The sequence below is a fragment of the Hyperolius riggenbachi genome, chromosome 11 (genome assembly GCF_040937935.1).
Source record: "Hyperolius riggenbachi isolate aHypRig1 chromosome 11, aHypRig1.pri, whole genome shotgun sequence".
Classification (NCBI taxonomy): Eukaryota; Metazoa; Chordata; class Amphibia; order Anura; family Hyperoliidae; genus Hyperolius; species Hyperolius riggenbachi.
Window position 1 is genome coordinate 189,763,168 of NC_090656.1, and position 27,870 is coordinate 189,791,037.

General features: G+C 43.8%; 1 protein-coding gene across 1 annotated transcript; it reads left to right on the top strand.

The window, feature by feature from the left end:
• Positions 1-1,826: 1,826 nt before the first annotated feature.
• On the top strand, positions 1,827-27,293 carry LOC137538282 (U7-hexatoxin-Hi1a-like). The gene is made up of 3 exons (XM_068260362.1): positions 1,827-2,211; positions 13,943-14,050; positions 27,046-27,293. Exons 1-3 carry the CDS (start codon positions 1,993-1,995, stop codon positions 27,127-27,129), a joined length of 411 nt encoding a protein of 136 aa, XP_068116463.1. The 5' UTR covers positions 1,827-1,992; the 3' UTR covers positions 27,130-27,293.
• Positions 27,294-27,870: the final 577 nt, after the last annotated feature.

The window sequence follows — 27,870 nt, forward strand, 5'->3', positions numbered from 1 at the left end:
AGAAATATTGGCCAATCAGAGAGGAACAGCGGTGTGGGAGGGGAAAACAAGAGGGAAAGAGGCTTCAGCCAATCAGGCTGGATTAGTTAAGTCTGATGGGAAGTAGAGCAGCAAAAAAGGACAACCCAGCATGCCCTGAAACTTCCTTTTTGTGTACCAAATTTTGTGTGTACCAAATAAGAGTCAGGTAAACTGGGGAATGATCATTTATCAACTAGAAAAGTAATAGTGATTTTAACTTTTGGATTGCCTGGTTAGCATCCTTATTACTTGTTTTACCAGATAAAAAGAAATAATTGATTTTATGCCCGACAATTACACTTTAAATTCCAATTCTAATGCCTGTTCTTTATATTTTTAGAATAAGGTTTCCTCTAAGTTTATCAGCAATTAGGGTGTGGCTGAGTTTAAGATGCCAGATGTGCTGTGCTTATTGTTTCTGGACATGTAAATCTGTCCCTGCATGGATAATACAAACATGCACACGACGCACACTTTCCTACATACGTATGTTAATATTATTATACATACTGTAAATCCCACACATACACTCATACACAGACAGTTAAGCTGACTAATGCGAGGTTAATCACATGTGGGTGCAGTCTGATAGCTGAAACGAGAACACCTAGATCACCTGAGTGCTTATGTAAGCCACCTCCGTTATCAGCTCATATCAACAAGAATAATGGCAAACCGCTGAACACACCCAGTATGGTAACTCGCTAAGTTCATCTCACACACGTTAGCACGCAACAAGTAGCTTCTTCCTGTCACATATATTCACACACTGACATCCATAGGATCTTTCCACAAATGTACATTCTGCTGCTTAAGACCCCAGTGCAAACTTTAGCTGAGCAAACATTATACAATCTTGATGGTAGTGGTACAATGTTATTTAGTCTTACCAAAACTTTGTAGTAATATGATGAGCTACCTGATCTATTCAAAGCATATTCTATCTGTGATAAGGTGGCCATAAATGTATCGATTTTTTCTGTTCATTATTATTTGATTTAATAATTTGATCGAATCTGCTAGAAATCAATTCCCCAATATGTCAGCCCAATTGATCATTAGATCAATTTTTGGGAGAAATTAATCAAAACGGTCAATCGTCACAGCTGAATATATTGATTGGTGGCAGCCAGGAGCGGCAACAGGTGTGAGAATTTTTTTTTGTGAACTATGCTTTCACAAACAGAAGTGTTAATAGTATACCCCCCCCCCCCCCAAAAAAAAAAAAGCACCAGCCTGTGCAGGTACAGTTGTACATAGTCAGGACTTCTGTAAGCTTATAGTCAGGTGTATGATTAACCAGCTTTACCAAACAGGTGCTAATGATCATCATTTTCATGTATAGGTTGAAACACAGTTATTATCAGAAACCAACACATCCGTGTAGGAGGATTGAAACTGGGCGGGAAACTGTCAGAAAAAGTGTTTCTTTCATCTTCATCTACTTTTAAGAGGTATTTCAAAAAAAAAAAAAAAGTCACATTCATGTATAATGTATATGAATGCAAATATACTGTATATATATATTTTAAGGTGTTTGCAAACTTTCAAGCACCGCTGCATATTCAGTAATATACATGCACATTCCCTATGCTCATCATCCAGCAATGCAAGAAGACCTACCGGGCTGTTTCAGGCAAGGGCAATAACAGCTGGATCAGCTGTGAGAAACAGGTGAATAAGGGAGGAATTCCTGCACCCATGTGACCACAATCTGACTGCAAACAATCAGGGTGGGCATCACTCATCTAAGGGCTGTACAAACAATCGCCTAAGCTGAAGAAACAACAACCACAAAGAGTGTCTTGTTTACAAATGTTGTCCAATATTTGACTAGGAATTATGTTACCTGCCCAATCTCCTTAAGTGTGCTTAGAGGGAGAGGCTTGCCTGCCATTACCTCATATATAAGGTGCGGCAGCTTTCAGTGGAACATTTATAGCTGGGCTGTTTCCTCTTTGGAGCTGCAGGATGATTGTCCCCCTGCTCCTGTGTTTCTTACTGTCCCAATGTCATGGCTGGCTTGTGAAACAAGAAACCGCTTCATACCTTCCTGGAGGATGGAGACCAATGCAACTGGACACAAGGAAAGTGGCTGAGCTGGCGAAGTTTGTGGAGCACAAGGTCAATGAACTCAATGATGACTTTTATTGGATTCGGGTTACAGAAGTGAAGAATGCCGTTACCCAGGTAACTGGAAACCTCCAACGCACTTTTTTTAATTGATGTTTACTTATATAATGTCAGTGTTATAGAACTATGTTGAATGTGATCTTAGAATGAGACTCCGTTTAAAATAAACATGCACCTGATGAAGGATTAAGCCCCGAAACATGCAGCGTGATGTACGCTGCTTAAAATACACAGAACATTGAGCCAGTGGCCTGCCTCATTCTTTGAATTCTTGGTGTGGACTTGGACTGGCAGGTGTGGTGTATCTGCTGAAACAGCTGGCATTCACAGATTTACAGAAGGACTGGATTGAGATTGAATGAAATGGTATATGGGGCCTATTTCTTTTTGAAGAAGCAAACGTTACTCCCTTTAAAAGATCCTGATTGCCTGGCTGTCCTTTTGATCTTTTGGTTTCAGTAGGGTCAGGGCATTTGATCTGCATTCTTGTTTTGGGTCAGGTTCTCAATATATTAGAGACAGAGGATTAGCATGGCAGCCAGACAATTAGCCTCAATTCACTAAGCTTAACTCCTGTCTTTAACCACTTTGTCCTCCTTGACGTATTTATACGTCAAGAAGGACAGGCGCGCTCCCGCGGCCGATTGCGCGCGTACACGCGCGCTCCCGGCCACGGATTCGGTAGTCCAGGAATCAGTGAATCGGGCTATGGTGTCCGATCACTGATTCCTCTCCCCCGCAGAAAAAGCGACAGCTTCTCTCGGAAGCTTCGCTTTTTCTAATTCCCATGTCCCTCTAAGCGTACATTGTACGCTCAGAGTGACGCAATGTAAACAAACTCAAGGTTGTCATCTTGTGGCCAAAAAGTAAAACTACATCTAAAAGTAAAAACAAATTAACACACTCATATATTTCCCTAAATCAAACCCTATTTACATCCCACCCTCCCAAAAATGCCCACATAAAATGTTTAATAAAAAAAAAAAATTACAATAAAAAAAATAAAAAACACATAAATATTTACCTAAGGGTCTAAACTTTAGAAATATTTCATCTTTACATAGATATTTAAATTTCTTTTTTTTATAAGCTTGTAAATAGTGATGGATGCAAAACAGAAAAAATGCACCTTTATTTCCAAATAAAATATTGTCGCCATACATTGTGATAGGGACATAATTTAAACGGTGAAATACCCGAGACAAATGGGCAAATACAATACTATATTTTAAAACTATAATGGCCGAAAACTGAGAAATAATGCATTTTTTCCGTTTTTTTCGTATTCTTCCTGTTAAAATGCATTTACAGTAAAGTGGCTCTTAGCAAAATGTACCCCCTAAAGAAAGCCTAATTGGTGGCGGAAAAAACAAGATATAGATCAGTTAATTGTGATAAGTAGTGATAAAGTTATAGGCTAATGAATGGGAGGTGAACATTGCTCGGATGCATAAAGTGAAAACAACTGAGAGCTTAAGTGGTTAATAACTCTTCTGGGCTGTTTTACAGTTATCATCAGGGTGATATAATTGTGATAACTGTAAAACAGCTCAGAAGAGTCATTAAAGACAGGAGTTAAGCTTAGTGAATTGAGGCCTATATTGTTTTAAAAAATAAAGGCAAAAGCCTTTTGATCCTTGCGCACAGGCTCTTTTGGCAGCCAATTAGCACTGCGCTTCATGAACAGAGCTCACCCACGAAACACAGTGTCGATCATTAAAGAGAGTCTGAAGCGAGAATAAATCTCGCTTCAGACCTTTATAGATAGCAGGGGCATGTGTGCCCCTACTAAACCGGCTGTATACGTAAACCTCAGCGCTATTCAATCGCCCCAATCCTTCTCCTGCAGCCTGCAGACACCCAGTGCTCAACAAAGATATACAGTGTCCGCCACCATAGGACAAAACAATATGCCAGGCTCAGTAGGATTTTGTTCACAGGGGGTAAAAAAATTGTTTTATTTCACACAATGGTAAAATTATAAACAAAACAACTTACATTGTGGGCCCATGCACACTGGACCCACTTGCATAGAGATCGCGCATAAGGTTCTTGCACTGAATAAAAATTCTAAGTGCACCTTATTACTTAAGGGCCCTTTTCCACTAGTGGCGTTTGCGATGCTGAATCGCAAAAACGCAAACCGCTAGCGATTTTACAATCGCTACGGTTTGCTTTTTAACATGGGAATCGCGGTAGGTCATTTCCACTACCGCGATTCGTTTTTGCGGGGAACGCGAACGCGCGGCGGAGCGATAATTGCCGCGATTTTGCTATGCAGTGCATAGCATAGCAAAATCGCGGCCGCAAACGTCGGGGGAATCGCCGGTTTTGCGATTCAGCAATCGCTAGCGTTCAGCGTGAACGCTAGCGATTGCAGGTGGAAAAGGGCCCTAAGGATGATGTGTTTGAAGTTAGCCCGTCTCTCCTTCCCCACCAGGTTTCAGCTCTATGCCGTCATCAGGCCCCTGATTTCTGACAGGTCCGATCTGATATCCAATCGTTTTTCTGAACGATTTGCGTAGAAGTGATCTGAAAATCGATCAGAAAAATTATCGGAAATCGGATCTGTCGGAAATTATCTATCGACCCATCTATGTGATGGGAAATTGCATGGTGTGTACCGGGCTGTTTTTTTAGGTGAATCCTAAAACTAGATAGTGAGGCTTCAGTTAAACAAATCCAAGTCCAAATGTTATTCTTATTCTTTTATTTAATGACCCAGAGATTAGATGCAAACATTGCTGGCTAATGGGCACATCAGTTACAGAAAGTAACGGCTTAAATACTTTATGTAGGACTTGTATGAAAAGCTGGCCATGTTTAAATTATTATTGTAAAATATTTATATAGCGCCAACATCTTCCGCATCGCTGTACACAGTACATTGTCATGTCCCTCAGAGGGGAGCACAATCTAATCCCGACCATAGTCATATGTCTATGTGTGTATCTATGTGTCTATGTACAGTATTTATATATATACAGTGGCTTGCAAAAGTATTCGGCCCCCTTGAAGTTTTCCACATTTTGTCACATTACTGCCACAAACATGAATCAATTTTATTGGAATTCCACATGAAAGACCAATACAAAGTGTTGTACACGTGAGAAGTGGAACGAAAATCATACATTATTCCAATTTTTTTTACAAATTAATAACTGCAAAGTGGGGTGTGCGTAATTATTCAGTCCCCTGAGTCAATACTTTGTAGAACCACCTTTTGCTGTAATTACAGCTGCCAGTCTTTTAGGGTATGTCTCTACCAGCTTTGCACATCTAGAGACTGAAATCCTTGCCCATTCTTCTTTGCAAAACAGCTCCAGCTCAGTCAGATTAGATGGACAGCGTTTGTGAACAGCAGTTTTCAGATCTTGCCACAGATTCTCGACTGGATTTAGATCTGGACTTTGACTGGGCCATTCTAACACATGGATATGTTTTGTTTTAAACCATTCCATTGTTGCCCTGGCTTTATATTTAGGGTCGTTGTCCTGCTGGAAGGTGAACCTCCGCCCCAGTCTCATGTCTTTTGCAGACTCCAAGAGGTTTTCTTCCAAGATTGCCCTGTATTTGGCTCCATCCATCTTCCCATCAACTATGACCAGCTTCCCTGTCCCTGCTGAAGAGAAGCACCCCCAGAGCATGATGCTGCCACCACCATATTTGACAGTCGGGATGGTGTGTTCTGAGTGATGTGCATTGTTAGTTTTCTGCCACACATAGCATTTTGGCCAAAAAGTTCCATTTTGGTCTCATCCGACCGGAGCACCTTCTTACACATGTTTGCTGTGTCCCCCACATGGCTTGTGGCAAACTGCAAATGGCACTTATGCTTTTCTGTTAACAATGGCTTTCTTCTTGTCACTCTTCCATAAGAGCCAACTTTGTGCAGTGCATGACTAATAGTTGTCCTATGGACAGATTCCCCCACCTGAGCTGTAGATCTCTGCAGCTCGTCCAGAGTCACCATGGGCCTCTTGCCTGCATTTCTGATCAGCGCTCTCCTTGTTCGACCTGTGAGTTTAGGTGGATCGCCTTGTCTTGGTAGGTGTACAGTTGTGCCATACTCCTTCCACTTCTGAATGCTCGCTTGAACAGTGCTCCATGGGATGTTCAAGGCTTTGGAAACATTTCTGTAGCCTAAGCCTGCTTTAAATTTCTCAATAACTTTATCCCTGACCTGTCTGGTGTGTTCTTTGGACTTCATGCTGTTGTTGCTCCCAATATTCTCTTAGACAACATCTGAGGCCGTCACAGAGCAGCTGTATTTGTACTGACATTAGTGTACACACAGATGCACTCTATTTAGTCATTAGCACTCATCTGGCAATGTCTATGGGCAATTGACTGTACTCAGACCAAAGGGGGCTGAATAATTATGCACACCCCACTTTGCAGTTAATGATTTGTAAAAAAAATGTTTAGAATGATGTATGATTTTCGATCCACTTCTCACGTGTAAACCACTTTGTGTTGGTCTTTCACGTGGAATTCCAATACAATTGATTCATGTTTGTGGCAGTAATGTGACAAAATGTGGAAAATTTCAAGGGGGACAAATTCTTTTGCAAGCCACTGTATATGTGTATGTATGGTGTAGTGTATGCATCGCAATCTAGGGCCAGTTTAGGGGTAAGCCAATTTACTTATCTGTTTTTTGGGGGGATATGGGAGGAAACCAGAGTGCCTAGAGGAAACCCACACAGGCATGGGGAGAACATACAAACTCCATGCAGATAGTTCCCTGTATGGAATTAGAAACGTAGGACCCAGCGCTGCAACGAGAGTACTATCCACTATGCCACCGTGCGGCGCATTATAAATTATATTTACGCATAAGTATTAAAAAAGATTTACAAAGTTTCAAGCACTAGTATATGCTTTTTCAGCTAATCATTGTCTTATATGTTAATGGGCACATTTACACAAGACTGTTTGCCATAAATACTGTATTTAATAAGTGGGACAGACTGTGTTACGATCTATGCAGCGTGAAGCCGCCAGGAACGGATCGCAATCACGCCAAGAATCACGCAGGCCGGCGAATGCGATTCAAGAAAAAACAAATCGCACTAGTGGAAAATGAGGTGCTGTTGTGATCGGCATAACGGCTGCGATGCACTTATTGAAGCAGATTGCAGCTAGTGGAAAAGGGCCCTAATCTCTCATCAGCCAAAGGAGGAGGTGGTCAGGGTCTGGTGATTTGTGTGCACAGGGAGATAATGGCTGCTGTCTCCGCCCACCTCCTGTTTACTTCAAGTGTGGGTGATGATGGGATGGTGAAGGAGTGGGAACAGCTTTCTCTGTAGAAAGATGATACTGTAATCTCAATAGTAAATTGAGCTACAGAACCAGGACTGTCCTTGACATCTCAAGAGCCTACAGGCACAGAAGACTTGACTCCACCCCTTAACATATGCCACACCCTAGGTCATGCCCGCTTTATGCTGATAAACACATAAAAAGCACACACAAAAATGAAATAAATGAACTGTAAAAGGTAAAGGTGCCATAGAAAAGACATTACACTAAACTGGGAAGCAACAGAATAGACAAACAGCAGAAGACCGTGGAAGGGTGTGAGGTTGACTATATTTAGTCACTGTTCAGCGCAGTGCCTACTATCAGGGGTGGACCTACCTACCATGAAGCCATCTGAATCAAATGATTCAGGTGGCAAAATTGAGGGGGCGGCGTTTGGACAAACCGTTTGGGCCACCTGATGCCTGCCTCCTCTGCGCTCTCCTGTCTGCCTTCTTGGCACACACACTACCCTCCTCATCAATGCATCTCCAAATGCATTCGATCGGTGTCACTTGCCGCTCTGCCCTATGACATCGTAAGCAGGCGAGGTGTCAATATATTCCTCTTATCGAGGCATGGTACGGTAAAACCACATCTCCGGCAATAGATCACCATGGCTAGTCAGAGGGGAAACTGTGGCACGCGACCAATCAGGCGGGAGTGCTGGCACCAGACCGGCCAATCACAGTCACCCACAGCTCCTTTTGCTAACTGGTGCAGAAGGTCTTGTGGGCGGGACCACGGCACAGTCATTGGGCCAATCACTGTACTTGATCAGTAGCAGTGACATCTGATAGGTCAGCTGTGACTGGGTGGTCTGGTGCCAGCACCCCTGCCTGATTGGTCACATGCCAAAGCTTTCCCTCTTACTGGCTATGGTGACGAGGATCTACATCCCTGGGACTTCACATGAAGTCCTACGGGACGTAGATATACTGCAGTAAATGGAGTAAGTAGTTTAAAGCAAATCTAAAGTCTAAAAAATGATGAAAAAGGTGACAGCGGGAAGATGCATTCATTATGTACTAGTGGACCGCAGCCACAAGGCAAGCCACAGTTTGTGTTCCCGAGGCTTAGTAAATCAGCCTGCATGTCACTCTTTACAGGTTCACCATTCAGAGCGTGTGACTGGATTGTAATTCGCAGAAAAAGGGTGCTGAGCTCATAATGGCTTAGAGGGTGGCTGAGGTCCAGACTTCTGCTTGCCTGCAACATTTACACAGCCTTATCTTTCTTACGCTTGTTTGCATTTCTTAGATCTCACCTTTACTCTTTAACTTCTTATATTTATATAAAAAAATAATTTGCCCTTGCTCAGGGTTCTCACAAGTCTGTGTACGTGGGCATACTGCATGGTAAATGTAGGCATATGCTACGCTGCATTTTCCATAGATTAACTGTTTGCTTCGGAAAATGATTGAACAGAAATCTAATAGCCTCTAGGGAACAGTTGATCAATTTATAATTGACTGAACATTGATTGACAAACCAAAACCAGTGATATCCACAGAATATGCTACATAAGAGAGGCATGATGCGTGCTCAGGACCGCGTAGCGGGAACGGGAAAAAAGGGCGCAGGCAGCTAGTGGACAAAAAGGGTGCTGCCATTCACTCCCATAATAAATAAAGTTTAATGGGCGCCGAGCAGGAAAAAAGGGCGCCGGAGATAATTAACGTTTTACAAACGGCGCCCGGAGCTTTTTAATGTTTTATAACTGTGCTTGTCATGATTTACATTTACAAAATGCGCCCGTGACGAATAACGTTTATAAAAAAAACTAAACATATTTATCCTATTTAACTAGAACATTATTTAAAATTGTATCCCTTACTGTTTGTAAAACATTATTATTCACAAAATAAAGCAATCAGTAATGTAACGTAAATTGCAATATATTTTTACAGTCACTATTTGTAAAACATTATTATCCACATAATAAAGCGAACACTAAGGGGGGAGGGGGTTAGGCACCACAAGGGGGGGGGGGTCTTAGGTTTAGGCACTTCCAGGGGGGTCTTAGGTTTAGGCACCACCAGGGGGGTCTTAGGTTTAGGCACCACCAGGGGGGTCTTAGGTTTAGGCACCTCCAGGGGGGTCTTAGGTTTAGGCACCACCAGGGGGGTCTTAGGTTTAGGCACCACCAGGGGGGTCTTAGGTTTAGGCACCACCAGGGGGGTCTTAGGTTTAGGCACCTCCAGGGGGGTCTTAGGTTTAGGCACCACCAGGGGGGTCTTAGTTTTAGGCACCACCAGGGGGGTCTTAGGTTTAGGCACCACCAGGGGTGTCTTAGGTTTAGGCACCCCCAGGGGGGTCTTAGGATTAGGCACCACTGGGGGGGTCTTAGGGTTAGGCACCACCAGGGGGGTCTTAGGTTTAGGCACCTCCAGGGGGTCTTAGGTTTAGGCACCACCAGGTAAGTCTTAGGTTTAGGCACCACCAGGGTCGTCTTAGGTTTAGGCACCCCCAGGGGGGTCTTAGGTTTAGGCACCACCAGGGGGGTCTTAGGTTTAGGCACCACCAGGGGGGTCTTAGGGTTAGGCACCACCAGGGGGGTCTTAGGTTTAGGCACCTCCAGGGGGGGTCTTAGGTTTAGGCACCACCAGGGGGGTCTTAGGTTTAGGCACCACCAGGGGGGTCTTAGGTTTAGGCACCACCAGGGGGGTCTTAGGTTTAGGCACCTCCAGGGGGGTCTTAGGTTTAGGCACCGCCAGGGGGGTCTTAGGTTTAGGCACCGCCAGGGGGGTCTTAGGTTTAGGCACCACCAGGGGGTCTTAGGTTTAGGCACCACCAGGGGGGTCTTAGGTTTAGGCACCTCCAGGGGGGTCTTAGGTTTAGGCACCATCAGGGGGGTCTTAGGTTTAGGCACCACCAGGGGCAGTCTTAGGTTTAGGCACCAACAGGGGGGTCTTAGGTTTAGGCACCACCAGGGGGGGTCTTAGGTTTAGGCACCACCAGCGGGGTCTTAGGGTTAGGCACCACCAGGGGGGTCTTAGGTTTAGGCACCACCAGGGGGGTCTTAGGTTTAGGCACCTCCAGGGGGGTCTTAGGGTTAGGCACCGCCAGGGGGGTCTTAGGTTTAGGCACTGCCAGGGGGGTCTTAGGTTTAGGCACCACCAGGGGGGTCTTAGGTTTAGGCACCTCCAGGGGGGTCTTAGGTTAAGGCACCATCAGGGGGGTCTTAGGTTTAGGCACCACCAGGGGGGTCTAGGGGTTAGGGATAGGTACAGGGAGGGTTCTATGTGAGAGTAGGGTTAGGTATAGTTTTAGTAAAATTTTAGTCATACTTACTAATGTTTTACAACACTTATTATGAACATAGTTATATTTATATAATCGTTATAAACAATATTTTCACATTTTATTATTAGAAAAAACAATAAATGAAGGTTATTCACAATAATGTACAATTATAACGACTAAATATATATTATCGTTTTTTTAACAAACGTAATTATAAGTTTCACTTTTGAAACGGGGAAGATTAACGTTTTCACAATTGCCGATTTCATACACATTATTTAATGATTTATAGATTTCTAAAACATTATTTGTAAACAAAATACAAAACAATATTACCATTTACACCCCGCGCCCTTTTTTCCCGACGCCCTTTTTAGTACATACGCCCAGGTAGCACCTGTTTTATGATGGCAGCAAATCAGCTGCAGTGATTCTGGGCAAAGAGTGTGCTTGGGGTGACAATGACTTTGCTGCACCTGTTTCCTGGGGGCATAAGGTGGGCTACATGCAGCATCCCTGTTAATATGCAAACATTTTTGCGTGGACTGACTCCTACAGGGCATAGCAGTGTCGTTAGTTTAGAGTAGACCCTGCATAGTCTGGCAAGCAGATGCAAAATTGCACAAGCTGTGCCTTTAAAGAGGACCTGAACTCTTGCACAGGAGAGAAAGAGAACACAAAGAAATCTACCCTGCATGTGTTTATAGAGAACAGTCTGTCTAATTCTCCCTTCTCTGCAAGTAATGAGCAAGTGTAATTTGATCTGTCAGCTGTCTGCCAAATTCTGAGCTGATATGTAAACACGGGAGGTTAACTCTTTCTATGCTCCCAGCAAGCCAGGAAGTACGGTAACCAATCTGCAGCATCTCTGTAGGAGCTCTATAAGTTGTAACAAGGAATTGTTTTTCTGTAAAGGTTATTATGTTGTTGCTTATCTTTTAGAGCAGAGAAAAGGTTCTGAGTTCAGGTCCACTTGAATTAGCTGAGAGGCTTATCTGCAACCATTATAGAACAAGAGCTACTTGGTCATGAGCACACACCATGCCTCTCTTTTGTAGTCATCTACAAAATATGCAGCACTTGAGATAGAGCAGGAAGCTCCTTAAACACTTGGGCTAAGGTACATAAGTAACCATATAGGGGTCCACCACATAGCTAAGTGGAGGAATGACTGGAGGTGTATGAGGGATATGTCCTAAAATTGTACTTCTTTCTTATATAAAAGGTTGGGAGACATGAGAATATACCATATTTTCTGTTAGAGGAATGCTAGCACTATAGCCAGGACACTATTCCAGATTAAGGATCTGTTTGATATTTGTCAGAGACTAACTGATGCAGTGCAAGGTGCTTTTCACATATACAGTATTACTATATACTGTTTATATTTTCTTTTCTTTTTTTATCAAAAATTGTATCAGAGTTTCACAGAAAAAAAAAACATGCTTTACAGTGTTGGCAAAATAAACACTTATATACTTAATAAAACCCCTGTGTCCCTGCGTGTGCTGTCTCTGTGTAGCTGGGTCTGTGCTTTTTGCTACTGCGCATGTGCACAACACAGACCCAGACAGCCGTTGAGACAGGACGGAGCCGGGGCGGCGTGTGCGCGGGCGGACGGGCGTGCGCGCATGCATGCACTGTGCAAAAACAGACCTAGAACTTGTTTTTAAACGGGCTTGGGTCAATTAGTATACTTATAAACACCGTATGACATAAATTTGTAGAATTAACAAAAGTTAAACAGTCAAGAAGAATAGGCAGTATGGTGGTTGGCACTCTTGCTTTGCAGTGCTGGGTCCCCAGTCTGAAACCCCTGCAAGGTATTTCTATGTTCACCCATGTTTGCTAGGGTTTCCTCCAGGGGCGTAGCAATAGGGGGTGCAGATGTTGTGACTGCATCGGGACCCTTGGGCCAGAGGGGCTATCGCTCAACTACAGTATTACCTCTCTTTTGGTCCTGTGCTCATAATAATCACTTCTATAGATGCTTTGAATAGTAGTAATCATTAACAAACTGTTCCCCAACCCCTTCTTGCACCTCTGGGACTGTGGTTGCCATTGGCAGGTTTTGGTGCGCCGTATCAATTGTTATGTATAGAGTGCTTGGGGGGGGGGGGGGGGCAATGTAAAACTTGCATCAGGGAACACAGCTCCTTAGCTACGCCACTGGTTACCTCCCACGTCCCAAAAACATACAGGTATGTTAAATGGCTTCCCTCTAAATTGTCCATAAACTACAATCCATACGCTACACTATACATTGACATTGTCCCTAAACTATGATACATACATAGACATAACTATGGTAGGGATTAGATTGTGAGCCCCTCTGAGAGACAGTTAAGTGACAAGATAATATATACTCTGTACAGCACTGCGGGAGATGTCCTATACATACTAAATAATCATAATAATAGACAAACATACAGTATCCTTATGTCCCCTGTCTACCATCACAAATCCACATATGGCTGGTAGACCAGAAGTACATCTGTTTGAACATCTAAAAATGGAAAGCGGAGGAGCGCTCCATAGTGTAAAACCAATTTAAAAGGAAAGGACTGGGGTCCACCTGGACCACGACCTCTGCAGGCCACGGAGGACGCAGCAGGCGGCTCCCCAGGTTCCCAGGACAGGGCTTTGCCCTTATCTGATATGCTTGTATGCATTTACTTTCTAGTAAGTGCAATTTTGTTTTGCGCATTTTAATTCATTAAAATTGGTTTTACACTATGGAGCGATCCTCCGCTTTCCATTTTTTTACAAGAATGCCTTCCAGCCGGGCATGAAGGAGCTGCCTACTGTGTGAAACCATAAATCTTTGCCCATAAATCCCCGGTGTCCAGAAGCGCAAGAATTTCCCTTCGTTTGTTTGAACATCTAACTGGCTATCAAACCAGATGGTCTTGAAGAGACGATAACCAGCATAGTTCCTTTAGTGATTCTGGGAGTTTTATATAAAAAACTATAAACCCTTCCCCGCATTTTCAAACTCTTTTCCACTGTGTCATAAAGACTTCACTACCCATGAACCCTTGCCCAGATGTTGACCAAAAGAAAAAAACAATAAACCAAACCCTAAACTGAAGATGTGCTGTAGGAACCCAGGTTTTTTTTTTTAAAAAAGAGATACCTTTAACTCTTTTAAGCGTATACTGTAGGTGATGCAATGTGAGTACATTACTATATTTTCTGTCTCTTATGTTTTCCCTTTTTTTCTTTTATTTCTTCAAAGGTTGTCAATGGATTTAATTATAGAATCACTCTGATCATTGAGCCAACGGGATGTCTAAAAGAAGAAAATTTTGAAACTTGCACGACTCCACCCCTGGAGGACATGAAGGTAATATTTGTATGTATAATAATTAAACTTCCACAAGGGGCAGCACTCTATTGGTGGTAAAAAAGCCTATACTAAAAAAAAAATCAACCTCCACTCAACTGGAGTCCCCTCTGATTTAAGCCTCCTACAGTCGTATGAGGACTTTTGCCCATCAGGGGTCAGGACTTGACCCTTCAGGCGACAGTTTGGAGCCAAGGTTGTACAGACATGTTGCTGGCCTGCAGGATAGCAACACGTTTTGTTGCCCTGTGGGGGAAGGAGGGCTGATGGAGGAGTGTAACGAAGTGGGCGGGGTGAGCGTGAAGAGCAGTGCTCTCAGCCAGCGCTTGGCCGAGTCAATCCACTGGGCGGATCGCTCACCAACACGACGAAGCTTATCGGGAGCTGCTGGACACACATAAGATTCTTATTCATTATTAGCCTCCTCAGCCACTGGGCGGATCGCTCGCCAACACGACGAAGCTTATCGGGGGCTGCTGGACACACTTCATATTCTCAGTCATTATTAGCCTCCTCAGCCAAGTTTAATCCAGCATGGCCACACACGATACAATAAAAGGATTTGATTTTTGCTGCAATTTGATAAAAACTCTGTTGTACAGAAAAATCCGAAATCTTTTTTTCCTTTCGAGTAAGTAATCTGATAACATTTTCAGGTTGTATCGATATGTCTATTGGAAGTGGCTGATTTTTCTGATCAGTTTTTATGAGAGCTAAATCGTGTAGGATTGATTGTCAATTTCTCGATTTATAGGCTCAAGGCAATTTTTTTCAGCTTTTTCACAACTGTGGACAAATTGAACACCTGTGTTGGTCAGATTTGTTAAATGTTACAGTCAATAAGAACACCCAATGTGTGTGTGCAAAGCCAGACCAGAAAGGAGAGACATACTGGGCTGTGCTTCCTCCCTGCTGGCCTGCAGCATCCTGGCTCTGATCCCCAGGATTCCAGGTATGTGCTGCCCCAGCACCGCATCACTCACCCACTCTCAGCAGATTAGCGATGGGGTCACATGCTCCAAGTGAAGTCCTGCTTCCTCTCTGACTATAGCGGCGTCTCATGTGACCCGCCAGAGCCTAGGGCAAACACTGAAATTGCGCCTCCCCCCACCCTGGTCAGAGCCCCTCTTCCCCTCTAAAAACAGCATCCTTACTCACGTATATGAGTTGCCTGTGTTTTTGGCTCGGGATATTACTGAAGTTACTATTTTTGGAAATATCTCTTCTTATTCCGTCTTTCCTCTTTTCTAACACTAAGCCAAGTGCACCCTACATACATGAATTAAGCAGCCATGTTCCCCAGATAACAGAATTAATCTGATCTGAGTCTGAATGACAGGCAGGCATGGGGACGCAGCACAGGAACTGGCATGGCGCCCATGATGCTGAGGTGCCCATGGCACAAGACATGCCTGCACCCCTTTAGATACGCCTCTGCATGCATATCGCATTACCATAGCATTGCTCTCATTAACTGTGTACCGTGGATTGTGCTAATTGTGCACCGCACAGTATTCTGCTGGTGTTAGTACCGTATATTCCGGCGTATAAGACGACTGGGCGTAGAAGACGACCACCCAACTTTTCCAGTAAAATATAGAGTTTGGGATATACTCGCCGTATAAGACTACCCCTCTTCCAACACACACCAAATAAAAATAAAAAAAATCATGTACTGGTGCTATGTATGAACAGATACTGGTGCTGTACTGTATGTGTTACCCAGTATATAACAGTATATAGTCAATTGACTTGTTGCATTGGTCAACTCTCCTTTAGTAGACTGGTCAGCTCTCCTTGTCTACCTGTTCAGAGCGGTATGGAATAATAGATTGCGCTCCCTCAGCAGGGAGATCTGAGAAGTGGTAACAGGATAGGGCGTATCACCCGGCATCAATGACACCCGGCGTATAGGACAACCCCCAACTTTTCAGAAGATTTTTAAGAGTTAAAAAGTAGTCTTATATGCAGGAATATACAGTATTACTAATATTACAGTGCACTGCCTGTCTAACTGTGCATGGCAATACTACCGGTGGGTCGTGCATCAGGCCCATGGTGTTTATGACATGTCTGTTACAACAGACACCACAATCACAATGGATGGACACAGAGGAACGTACATTGTATCCACTGTGACTGTCTACCTATTGGATCAGTAAGTGTGATCCCAGCCTAAGAACAATGAATGAACTGTATGTAAAGTTCTCTTTAATGACACCACTGAAGTTACTGCATGGAAAAGTGAACATCCCTCTTCAGTGGTGTCATTAAAAGGCCAGCTGGGAAGCTTAAAAAGTCAAATGGGAAGGACTTCCTGCTGACACTGGATAACTTCCGCTGGACGGCTAGCAACAGTTAAGCCTGGATCACACATAAATCTGCACGTCTGGTCCAGTACTGTCCTGTATTGCATTCATTATCTGTTAGTTTTACCTGACTGCACCAGAAATGCATGCCTTTTATGTGTGAGCACACCCGTAGAACCATACACCAAACTAATACAAAACTGACAGGACTGGACCGAAAATCTTCACCTTTTATGTGTGAACACACCCATAGAAACCCTATGTTAGTTACCTGGTAACTTCATTTTTAGTAACCTCCAGGACAGGTCCACCATGAGACGATATAGGCTCCTCCCAGGAACAGGAAACGTCCAATTGAGTACTCTATAAATTTTATCCGACACCCTCACTCGCCAGTCTAACACAAGAACTGTTTATTAGGTAACACCAAGGGTGTCATACACATTATTATCATATATATATATATATATATATATATATATATATATATATATATATATATATATATATATATATATATATATATATATATATATATATATATATATATATATATATATATATATATATATATATATATGTGTGTATATATATATATATATATATATATGTGTGTATATATATATATATATATATATATATGTGTGTATATATATATATATATATATATATATATATATATATATATATATATATATATATATATTGTGAGGGATCAGCTGCAAATGGTGAGTACTCAGCGGGAGATAGCAGCACAGACAGGTGTATTTTCCACAACAAACAATAGTTTATTGGACAGCAGGCTTCTTAAACAGCAGTCTTTTGGCAGTTTGTAAGGTACAGTTCAAATGAAAAACAAAATGCCAGTCCAGGCCAGCAGCTTACATTCAGCTTTCAATATCAGGAACACACCAAACTCCATGTGCAGCCTGCACTTTCTCTCCAGAGCAAAACCAGCTTCCTGGAATCAAACGTGAAGTCTTTCTCAGCAGACTGTCAGACCTTGCTGGTCACACACTCTCTCTCTCCTCCTACTCCAGCCTTTCAAAGCTGCTCTGTTAACTCTTTGTGAGCCTGACTCCAGCAGAAGCCCACATACACAGAGCAAACGATCCACCCAGGATCTGGCGACCAGATGCGCCCGCCCACTCTGCATCTGGTCAGCTCCGGACCCAAGTAAGATTTTTAACCTCTGTCCATGTGACAGACAGCCAAAACCTTTTTATTCCGGAGCTGCTACTGGATGTAGCGTCTGATCCCAGGTGGAATGTACCTCCCATCCAACACAACCTGGGACAAATCGATTACCTCCTGGGTATCGACTTTGTCACATACTCCCCCCCTCTGTTCGATCCCGTGGGATCGGACACAGTCTGCGGCAAGACAGAATGCCCTTGATAGAGCATCTGCATTGCCATGCAGTCTTCCAGCTCTGTGCTCCACAGAAAAATTAAAGGGCTGTAATGCCAGAAACCAGCGCGTTACCCTTGCATTTTTCTCTTTGTTTTGAGACATCCATGTGAGAGGAGCATGGTCGGTAATGAGGCGAAAGCGACGGCCCAAGAGATAGTACCGTAGAGCCTCGAGTGCCCACTTGATGGCCAGACACTCCCGCTCCACGATACTATATCTTTCTTCGGCTGCGGTCAGCCTTCGACTCAGATACACAACTGGGTGCTCCTCTCCATTGACGATTTGGGATAGGACTGCTCCTAACCCCACAGCTGAAGCATCTGTCTGTACCAGAAACTCTTTTTTAAAATCAGGCGTGACCAAGACTGGACCCCTGCACAAAACCTCCTTAAGACCTTGAAAGGCTTCTTCAGCCTCCTGTCCCCATGCACCCATGGAGGAACTTTTCCCTTTTGTGAGGTTTGTAATGGGAGTGGCCAAAGTGGCAAAATTTGGAATGAACCTCCTATAATAGCCCACCAAACCTAAGAAGGTCCTGACCTGCTTTTTCGTGGTAGGCCTAGGCCAGTCCCTTATGGCCTCCACTTTCTGCACTTGGGGCTTAATCAGACCTCTCCCAATTGTGTACCCCAGGTAACGAGCCTCCTCCAACCCTACTGCACACTTCTTGGGGTTCGCTGTCAGCCCCGCCTTTCTAATGGCATCCAGGACCGCCTGGACTTTCGGAAGATGGCTTTCCCAATCTGTACTGAAGACGACCACGTCGTCCAAATAAGCCGCAGCATACCGTTGATGCGGCCTGAGGATCTTGTCCATCATCCTTTGAAAGGTGGCTGGGGCCCCTTGCAACCCAAACGGCATCCTGACATACTGAAACAGCCCTTGGGGAGTCGAGAAGGCTGTCTTCTCCTTGGCTGATTCAGTTAAGGGCACCTGCCAATATCCCCGGGTCAAATCTAAGGTGGTGACATATCTTGCGGGGCCCAGCCTTTCGACTAACTCATCTACCCTTGGCATAGGGTAGGCATCAAATTTTGACACCTCATTCAATTTTCTGAAGTCATTACAGAAACGAATGGATCCGTCAGGCTTCGGAACTAGCACTATGGGGCTATTCCATTCGCTGTTGGACTCCTCAATAACCCCCAGTTCCAGCATTCTTTCTACTTCCCCTGCTATGGCCTGTCTGCGAGCTTCAGGTATTCTATAAGGTTTAAGGCGGACCTGTACATGGGGCTCAGTCACAATATCATGCCTGATGACTTGGGTACAACCCGGAAGTTCCGAGAACACCTCTTGATTCCGTAAGAGGAACTCTCGGACCTCCCGTTTCTGTGAAACAGACAGCACCTCAGCCACCTGTACCAGCTCTATTCCACCCTTGGTGGATTCTTGAGTAACCTGAGAAGCTGCAAGGGCCACCCTCTCTTTCCAGGGTTTCAGTAAATTCACATGGTATATCTGTTCTGGCTTCCTCCGGCCAGGCTGGTAAACCCGGTAATTCACCTCCCCGACCTTTTCAATAATCTCATATGGACCTTGCCACTTAGCCAAAAACTTGCTTTCAACCGTGGGAACCAACACCAGGACCCGGTCCCCAGGACTGAAAGCTCGCACCTTTGCTGACTTATTATAAACACGAGACTGTGCCTCCTGGGCATGTTGCAAATGCTCTCTGACTAAAGGCATCACCGCTGCAATCCTATCTTGCATACCAGACACATGTTCAACAATACTTCTGTAGGGGGTGGCCTCTTGCTCCCAGGTTTCTTTGGCTATATCCAGAATTCCCCGTGGGCATCGCCCATACAACAACTCAAACGGCGAAAAACCTGTGGAAGACTGAGGGACCTCCCGAATTGCAAACATTAAGTAGGGCAAAAGGCAATCCCAATCTTTGCCATCCTTGTCCACTACTTTCTTTAACATATTTTTTAAGGTTTTGTTGAATCTTTCCACAAGCCCGTCCGTTTGAGGGTGGTACACTGAAGTACGAATCTGATCGATCTTCATCAGTTTACACACTTCTTTCATCAATTTAGACATAAATGGGGTACCCTGGTCTGTCAAAATTTCCTTTGGCAAACCTACTCTGGTGAACATGTGGAACAACTCACGTGCAATCACTTTAGACGACGTATTTCTCAGGGGAACCGCTTCTGGGTAGCGAGTAGCATAGTCCACTACCACCAGAATGTATTGGTGACCGCGCGCTGATCGAACCAATGGCCCCACTAGGTCCATGGCTATCCTTTCGAAGGGAACTTCGATAATAGGCAAGGGGACGAGCGGACTTCGAAAATGGGGAGCCGGAGCACATGTTTGGCATTCGGGACAGGATTCGCAGTAAGCTTTTACATCTCCATGTACCCCAGGCCAAAAGAATCGCTGCAGGACACGGTCCCTAGTTTTTTCGGTACCCAAATGTCCCCCCAGGGCATGTTTGTGCGCTAGGTCTAGGACCATTGTGCGATATGACTTGGGGACCACGAGTTGTTCCACAACCTCACCCTGAATTTTACAAACCTGGTACAGCAAGTCTGACTGTACCGCCAAATGAGGAAATACTTTCTCAGCCCCGACCACTTGGGGTTCACCGTTCAACACCTTGACATTTTCCCACGCTTTTGCCAGCGTAGGATCCCTTAACTGGGCAGTCCCAAAGTTATCCCGAGAAACCTCCAGCTCTGGTAGGACCGAGCCCTCAGAGGTCTCTGGGGATAACTCAGAGTCCCCAGCAAACACCTCCAAGGGAGAAAACATTTCATTACCATCAGTTTCTGTATTGTTTTTAGATTCCAGCTCTCTTAAGCCTCCACAGTTATCCCCTTCCCACAAGTTCCAGAACAGTGGAAAGTCCCTCCCCAGAATGACACTATGTGCCAAGTTCGGGCTCACCACTATTTCCTGAGTGGCAGGTCCACAGTTTGTTTCAATGGTGAGAAGGGCGGTGGGGTATTGTTTAGAGTCCCCATGAACACATTGTACTGTGACCCGACGATTCCCCAGCCAGGCCGGGTCCACTAAACTGGAATGCACCAGGGTCACCAAGCTACCAGAGTCTAAGAGAGCCTGGACAGTTTTTCCAGCAATTTTTACCACCGCCAAATGAGAGTCACAGCTTGCGATATACACAGGTCGCGCAAACAAGGACCTGTGACGAGTGTAATCGCACTCCATGGGTTCAACTGCCTGAGGACAGTTAGCAGCAATATGTCCCCACTCTTTACATTGCCAACATTGTAGCGAGGATCGACTTCTTACCATTGTGCCTGGTCGACCTCGGCCTGCAGAGCTTGGCTCACTGACCACACCCCCCACAAAGTCAGCTTTTGTCTTACCAGTTACCTGGGGTGCTGCCAGTCTCCGGGTAGCTGAGCGCTGGCCTGTGGCCCAAGCCAAAGAGTCCTCTGCAGCCAGATAACGTTCCAACAGCGCAATGAGTTCATCTGCTGACTGTGGATCGGCATGACTCACCCACCTTCGCAAAGCCGGCGGTAGGGAGCGCAAGAATCGGTGAATGGTAACTCTTTCAACGACCTCCGGAGCTGTCAACTTCTCAGGTTCCAACCACTTCTTTACCAAGTGGATTAGATCGTGCATCTGGGATCTTGGAGAGCATCCGGCTGAATAGGACCACTGGTGAACTTGCTGGGCTCGCACAGCCGGGGTGACACCAAGTCTACGCAGGATCTCCTCCTTCAGCTTGTCGTAGTCTTTAGCATCCTCTAGGGCAAGGTCGAAGTAGGCCTTTTGAGCATCCCCAGTCAGGAATGGCGCTACCAATCCTGCCCATTGCGTTTCAGGCCAGGCTTCCCTCTCCGCTGTCCTCTCAAAAGTATGGAGGAACGCCTCGACATCATCATGGGGAGTCAGCTTCTGCAAGAAGTGGCTGGCGCGGATGGTGCCTCCACCGCCAGGTACCAGAAGCTGTCCCTCTTGGTTCCGAGCCACAAGTTGTTGCACCAACTCACTCACTGCTTTCCTGTCAGCCTTAGCAGTCTGACGATCGGCCTCCGCAGCTACAGCCAGACTCTTACACAGTGCAACTGCTTGCTGCTGTACTGCCTCTGTATGTTGTTGCAGGGCTGTGTTCGTTTTCCGCTGCTCAGCATTAGCCTGTTGCAAGGCCGCATTCGCCAACACCAGCTGCTTCACCATTTCATCCATGCTGCTGTTCAAATTTTAAATCTTGCGCCAAACACACTGTCGCTGTAGGCATGCTAAGTTGCCCGCATCCGAGCACCAATTGTGAGGGATCAGCTGCAAATGGTGAGTACTCAGCGGGAGATAGTAGCACAGACAGGTGTATTTTCCACAACAAACAATAGTTTATTGGACAGCAGGCTTCTTAAACAGCAGTCTTTTGGCAGTTTGTAAGGTACAGTTCAAATGAAAAACAAAATGCCAGTCCAGGCCAGCAGCTTACATTCAGCTTTCAATATCAGGAACACACCAAACTCCATGTGCAGCCTGCACTTTCTCTCCAGAGCAAAACCAGCTTCCTGGAATCAAACGTGAAGTCTTTCTCAGCAGACTGTCAGACCTTGCTGGTCACACACTCTCTCTCTCCTCCTACTCCAGCCTTTCAAAGCTGCTCTGTTAACCCTGTGTGACCTGACTCCAGCAGAAGCCCACATACACAGAGCAAACGATCCACCCAGGATCTGGCGACCAGATGCGCCCGCCCACTCTGCATCTGGTCAGCTCCGGATCCAAGTAAGGTTTTTAACCTCTGTCCATGTGACAGACAGGCAAAACCTTTTTATTCCGGAGCTGCTACTGGATGTAGCGTCTGATCCCAGGTGGAATGTACCTCCCATCCAACACAACCTGGGACAAATCGATTACCTCCTGGGTATCGACTTTGTCACAATATATATATATATATATATATATATATATATATATATATATCTTAAGTAGGGTGGGTTACGGACCTGTCTTGGAGGTTACTAAAAATGAAGTTACCAGGTAACTAACATAGGGTTTTTCCAGTAACCTCCAGGACAGGTCCACCATGAGAAGATGGGCAAGAATCTTACCATTTTAGGGTGGGTTAGCTGCCTGCAGAACTTTCCTTCCAAAAGATTGCTGTCTTGCAGACATCAGATTCACCCTGTAATGTCTTGAAAAGGTACCAAGGCTTGACCATGTCGCTGCTCTACAGATTTCTTCCGGCGTAGCACCCGTTCTGTAAGCCCATGACGTGGCTGTTGCCCTAGTAGAATGAGCTCTTACAGTCCCTGATAGGTTTGACCCTCTCAACTTGTAAGCTTCCTCTATACATAGGCCTCAATTCACTAAGCTTATCTCCTGTCTTTAATAACTCTTCTAGAGTTGTTACCATGGTGATAAGGCATGTAGTATTCAGGAAACATTTTACCTCAGGCAAACCTAAAGTTAACTCTTCTGTCTTTAAGTTAACTCTCCAATCCTTAAAATAACTCCACAGTTAAAGACAGGCTGTTCATTAACTGCGTGTGAAAATAACTACAGAGGAGGTAACTTAACTACAGAGGAGGTAACTTAACCACAGAGGAGGTAACTTAACCACAGAGGAGGTAACGTAAGGAATGAAGAGATAAGATAACTTTCTTACTAGTGGAGGTAAGTTTTCTCTTGCCTTATTATCTCCAGCATGGTCTTAGTGAATTGAGGCCATAGTCTTATCCACTTTGCTATTGTTCTTTTAGACATCTTCATGCCCTTAGAGGCCCCTATAATGTTTATAAATAAGGCTCTAGATTTTCTAATATCTGCTACTGCTTCCAAATAATTTATCAAAGATCTCCTGACATCCAGTGATGGTTCTGTATTATAAGAAGGCAATGTAATCTCCTGAGATCTGTGAAACCTTGTAGATACTTTCGGTAGAAATTCTTCACATGTCTTCAGAACTACTTTATCACTGTAGATAGTGCAGAAGGGTTCGTCACAACATAGAGCCTCCATCTCACTTACTCTTCTCGCTGACGTAATTGCTATCAAGAATATCGTCTTCGTTGTTAATAAGTTCAATGATATATCCGATAATGGTTCAAAAGGCTCCTTTTTTAACACCCCAAAACTAAAGATAAGTCCCACGTAGGGATCTTCTTAACTATCATTGGTCTCTTCCTCTCTATAGATCTAAAAAATTGAATGATAAGAGGATCTGATGCTAACTTAATATTCAAAAATGTTGACAAAGCCGCCACCTGAACCTTCATAGTACTGAGAGCTAAATTTTTCTCCATTCCATCCTGCAGGAATTCCAACACCATAGGAATAGTATCTCCTGAAAATCCTGACTGTTCTTGCCACATATTAAACGTCTTCCAATACTTTAGATATATTTTACGAGTTATATTCTTTCTGCAGTCTAACATTGTCGTAATGACTCTTTCTGAAAGACCCCTCTTCCTTAGAGGAGACCTCTCAGAAGCCAAGCAGATAGATTTAGATTTGGAATGCAACCTAGACCCTTTCCTGACCTCAAGATTACTGACTCCTTCTGTGGAATCCTCCATGGACCGTCCAGTCTCATTTTTAGAAGTATTGGATACCAACTTCTCCTTGGCCAGTCTGGTGTTATCATAATCACCGTAGTCCTTGACTGCATTAGCTTTTGTAACACCCGAGGTATTAGTTGTATCGGAGGAAATGCATACGCCCTGTTGAATATCCAATTCTGGCTGAGTGCATCCACTGCTTCTGCTCCCTCTCTGGGATTCAGTGAGTAGAACCTCTTGCACTTTGTGTTTTGTCTGTTTGCGAATAGGTCTATTTGAGGACGACCCCACTTCCTGACTAATACTCTGAATATCCTGTTTGATATCTCCAATTCTGTATTCGACAGTCTGTGTCTGCTTAGAAAATCCGCCATGTTGTTTAGAGATCCTTTTAGATGAATCGCTGATAACGAAAGGAGATTCTCTTCTGCTAACATCAATATTTCCATCGAGAGTACCAGGAACTTTTTTGATCTTGTTCCTCCCTGACGATTTATGTATGCCACTGCTGTGGTGTTGTCTGTCCTGATCTGAACATGCTGTCCCTTTAATAGCTGTAATAACTGTATCAGAGATTCTCTTATTGGTCTTAGTTCCCTGTAATTTGAGGACTGGTTTCTTACTGTTCTTGTCCAAAGACCCTGAAGTACCTTTCCCTCTAAATGTGCCCCCCATCCTAATAGGCTTGCATATGTAGTAATCACTTTTTGTGTGGGACAATTCCATAGTCTTCCCTCCGTGAGGACCTTCTCTGTCAGCCACCAATCTAGTGACCTTAGGACTTGTTCCAGTAAAATTACTGTTTTCTCCAGATCCTCCTGTTTCTTGCTCCAGTTTTTCATCATCCAGAACTGTAGATTTCTCGTGTGCATCAGAGCCCACTGAACAGCTGGAGAAGTTGATGTTAGAAATCCTAATACCTTCATGATTTCTCTTATTGACATGGCCGGGTCTGCCCTGCAATCTACTATAATTCTTTTTGTCTTTAACACTTTTTCTTCCGTCAGATAAAGTCCTTGAGTGTCTGTGTTACGAAAAAGAAAGTTCCTTTTCGCTCCTTTCTTATTAATGGCCCAGGGTTTCTTTCTCTGTTGAAACGTATCCCTATTATCCTGTCTGTTTTTCCTGAAAAATCTTTTGTTCTGAATAAATTTATTTTTCTTTGGAAAGCCTTTCTTCCTATCGGAAGTTCTCTCCAATATCTCATCCAACTGGGCTCCAAAAAGCAATTCTCCATCAAACGGTATATTACACACCCTAGCTTTAGAGGCCTGACTGCCATCCCAGTTCTTTATCCAGAGATTACATCTGGCCGTATTAATTAATGCACTTGTTTTAGCATTTACCCTAATATTTTCTGCTGCTGCATCAGTAATATAATCTGTAGCCTTGGATACCACTTCTAATGACTCTAAAATTTCTTTTTTAGATGCCCCTCTCTCAACATTTTCTTGAACATTCTTTACCCACAGGGCCAATACTCTCGACACACAAGTCGTGGCTGCCGCAGGTCTAAAGTTAGCTCCCGCTGAAGACCAGGCTTTCTTTAAAGCAAATTCGACTCTTTTATCTTGTGGGTCCTTGAGGTAACCTAAATCCTCAAATGCTAGTTCGTTGTCCTTATTCACCTGTGAGAAAGCTGCATCTAATCTGGGGCAACGATCCCATGTCTTTATATCCCCTTCTGAAAAAGGAAATCTTTTAATAAACCCTTTGGACATGAATAATTTCCTATTAGGAAATTTCCATTGACTCATTATGGTATTTTTAGTGGACTTATGAATGGGGAATGTCAGTGGCTCTGATGGCTCCATTCCCTGATATAATTTGTCATGAATTGACACTTCTTCCGTCTTTTTTGGTTCAACTTTAATTTATTAAATAGCTAAAATGAGCTCTTTAGTCTCATCAGCTGGAAACCTAAATCTCGAGACCTTCTTAGGATCCGATTGGCTCTCCACACTCCTTACTGAGGATGCATCAGATTCATCATCATCTCCTTCATTATCCTCATCCTCTTCCATGGCCTCCTCCTCTGACGAAGAGACCACTCTTCTCTTATTAGACTTATTTTTATGTTTAATCGGATGTTCTGGCTGTATCTGATCAGAACTATGTTCAGGCGCTAAAACAGTTGCTGTGCTAGCTGATGCCGCAACTGCTTCCACTGCCGGATTCACAGCTTCTGATAGGGCTTCCTTTAAAGATTTAATCGTATCTGACATCTCTTGTTTCATAACAGATCTGATCTCTTCCTGTAATGTCCCTGACTGCTCCTGAATTAATTTTACTAGGCAGGGTTGACAAAACTGTCTGGCATAAGTATGGGCAAGCTTTGTGTCACAGAGCGGGCACCGCCTTCTTGGCCTTGAAGGGTCAGTAGATTCTGTGCCCTAAAATAAAACATATTTTTCCCCAAATCTAGTTATTTATAGGGAACCTAAAGCGAAAAGAATATGGAGGCTGCCATATTTATTTCCTTTTAAACAATACCAGCTGCCTGGCAGCCCTGCTGATCCTCTGCCTTTAATACCTTTAGCCACAGACCCTGAACAAGCATCAGAGATCAAGTGTTCTGACTAAAGTCTGACTGGATTAGCTGCATGCTAGTTTCTGGTGTGGTTCAGACATTAGTGCAGCCAAAGAGATCACCAGGCTAGCCAGGAAACTGGTATTGCTTTAAAGGAAATAAGTATGGAAGCCTCACTTTCGGTTCCCTTTAAGTTAAAACTATTATAGAGTATTTTTTAATCTTTGTCACTCATTGCTTTTGCTTTAGGTGGAACAGTGTACATTTTTTCTGGAAGAAACAATCCCAGCTTTCTCTCTAGTAATGCTCGCCAAAAGCTGCGTTGATGTGTGAATGACAGCTGCCTCTTACAATTCTAGAGCTTCTAAACTCCTACAATGTGTTCCAAGTCTGCCGAAGGAGCCATCTGTGTGTTTTATCACAATATGCTGTCCATGTTCATTACCCACTAATATTATCTGCTGCTATTTAATCAATAAATATTTTTTTTAAGTTGATAGCGTTGTCAGTTTTTTGTTTGTTATAAGTGTAACTGTATACTTCACTTCAGGTCATGTTCACACTAACGATAGAGAGAGCTCAAAATGAATGCTAGTTGGATGCTATAGATAGAAGATATAAGAATGGTAATAATATAATAGCACTACTAAAGTCTCCTTTATAAGTAATAACTAAGTCAAGAGGTACTGCCTCTCCATGTGAAGCATGAGGTCATGAGTTCGACTCCAGGGTAAAAAAAAGAGAATATCCATGTTCTGTTACCAGCCAGTCTATTTGAATTGAAGTGGAAATGAACTCAGAATTTCCTTTCTGCTCTGAAAGATTAGCCACAGCATGATTGTTTACCTTTCTGGAAATAACATTTCTTCATTACAATTTATGGAAATCTTAAAAAAACTGAAGTGTAGAACTTCAGCAACTTTACAGGGCCAGAGTTAGGACACCTACAAATACCTGGGTAATTCTGCATCAGAAAATTCTTCAAAATAACAAAAAAGCAACAAAGGTGCACACTACTGCTCTCTCCCTTTAAAGGGACCCTGAGCAGTGCTTAAAAATGAAATGGTGACTTAC

Excerpts from the sequence above, each read along its gene's own strand:
- LOC137538282 (XM_068260362.1), top strand. The coding sequence starts at position 1,993 with ATGATTGTCCCCCTGCTCCTGTGTTTCTTACTGTCCCAATGTCATGGC. Across the intron at positions 2,212-13,942 it reads TGAAGAATGCCGTTACCCAG|GTTGTCAATGGATTTAATTA; the intron begins GTAACTGGAAAC and ends ATTTCTTCAAAG. Across the intron at positions 14,051-27,045 it reads CACCCCTGGAGGACATGAAG|GTGGAACAGTGTACATTTTT; the intron begins GTAATATTTGTA and ends CTTTTGCTTTAG.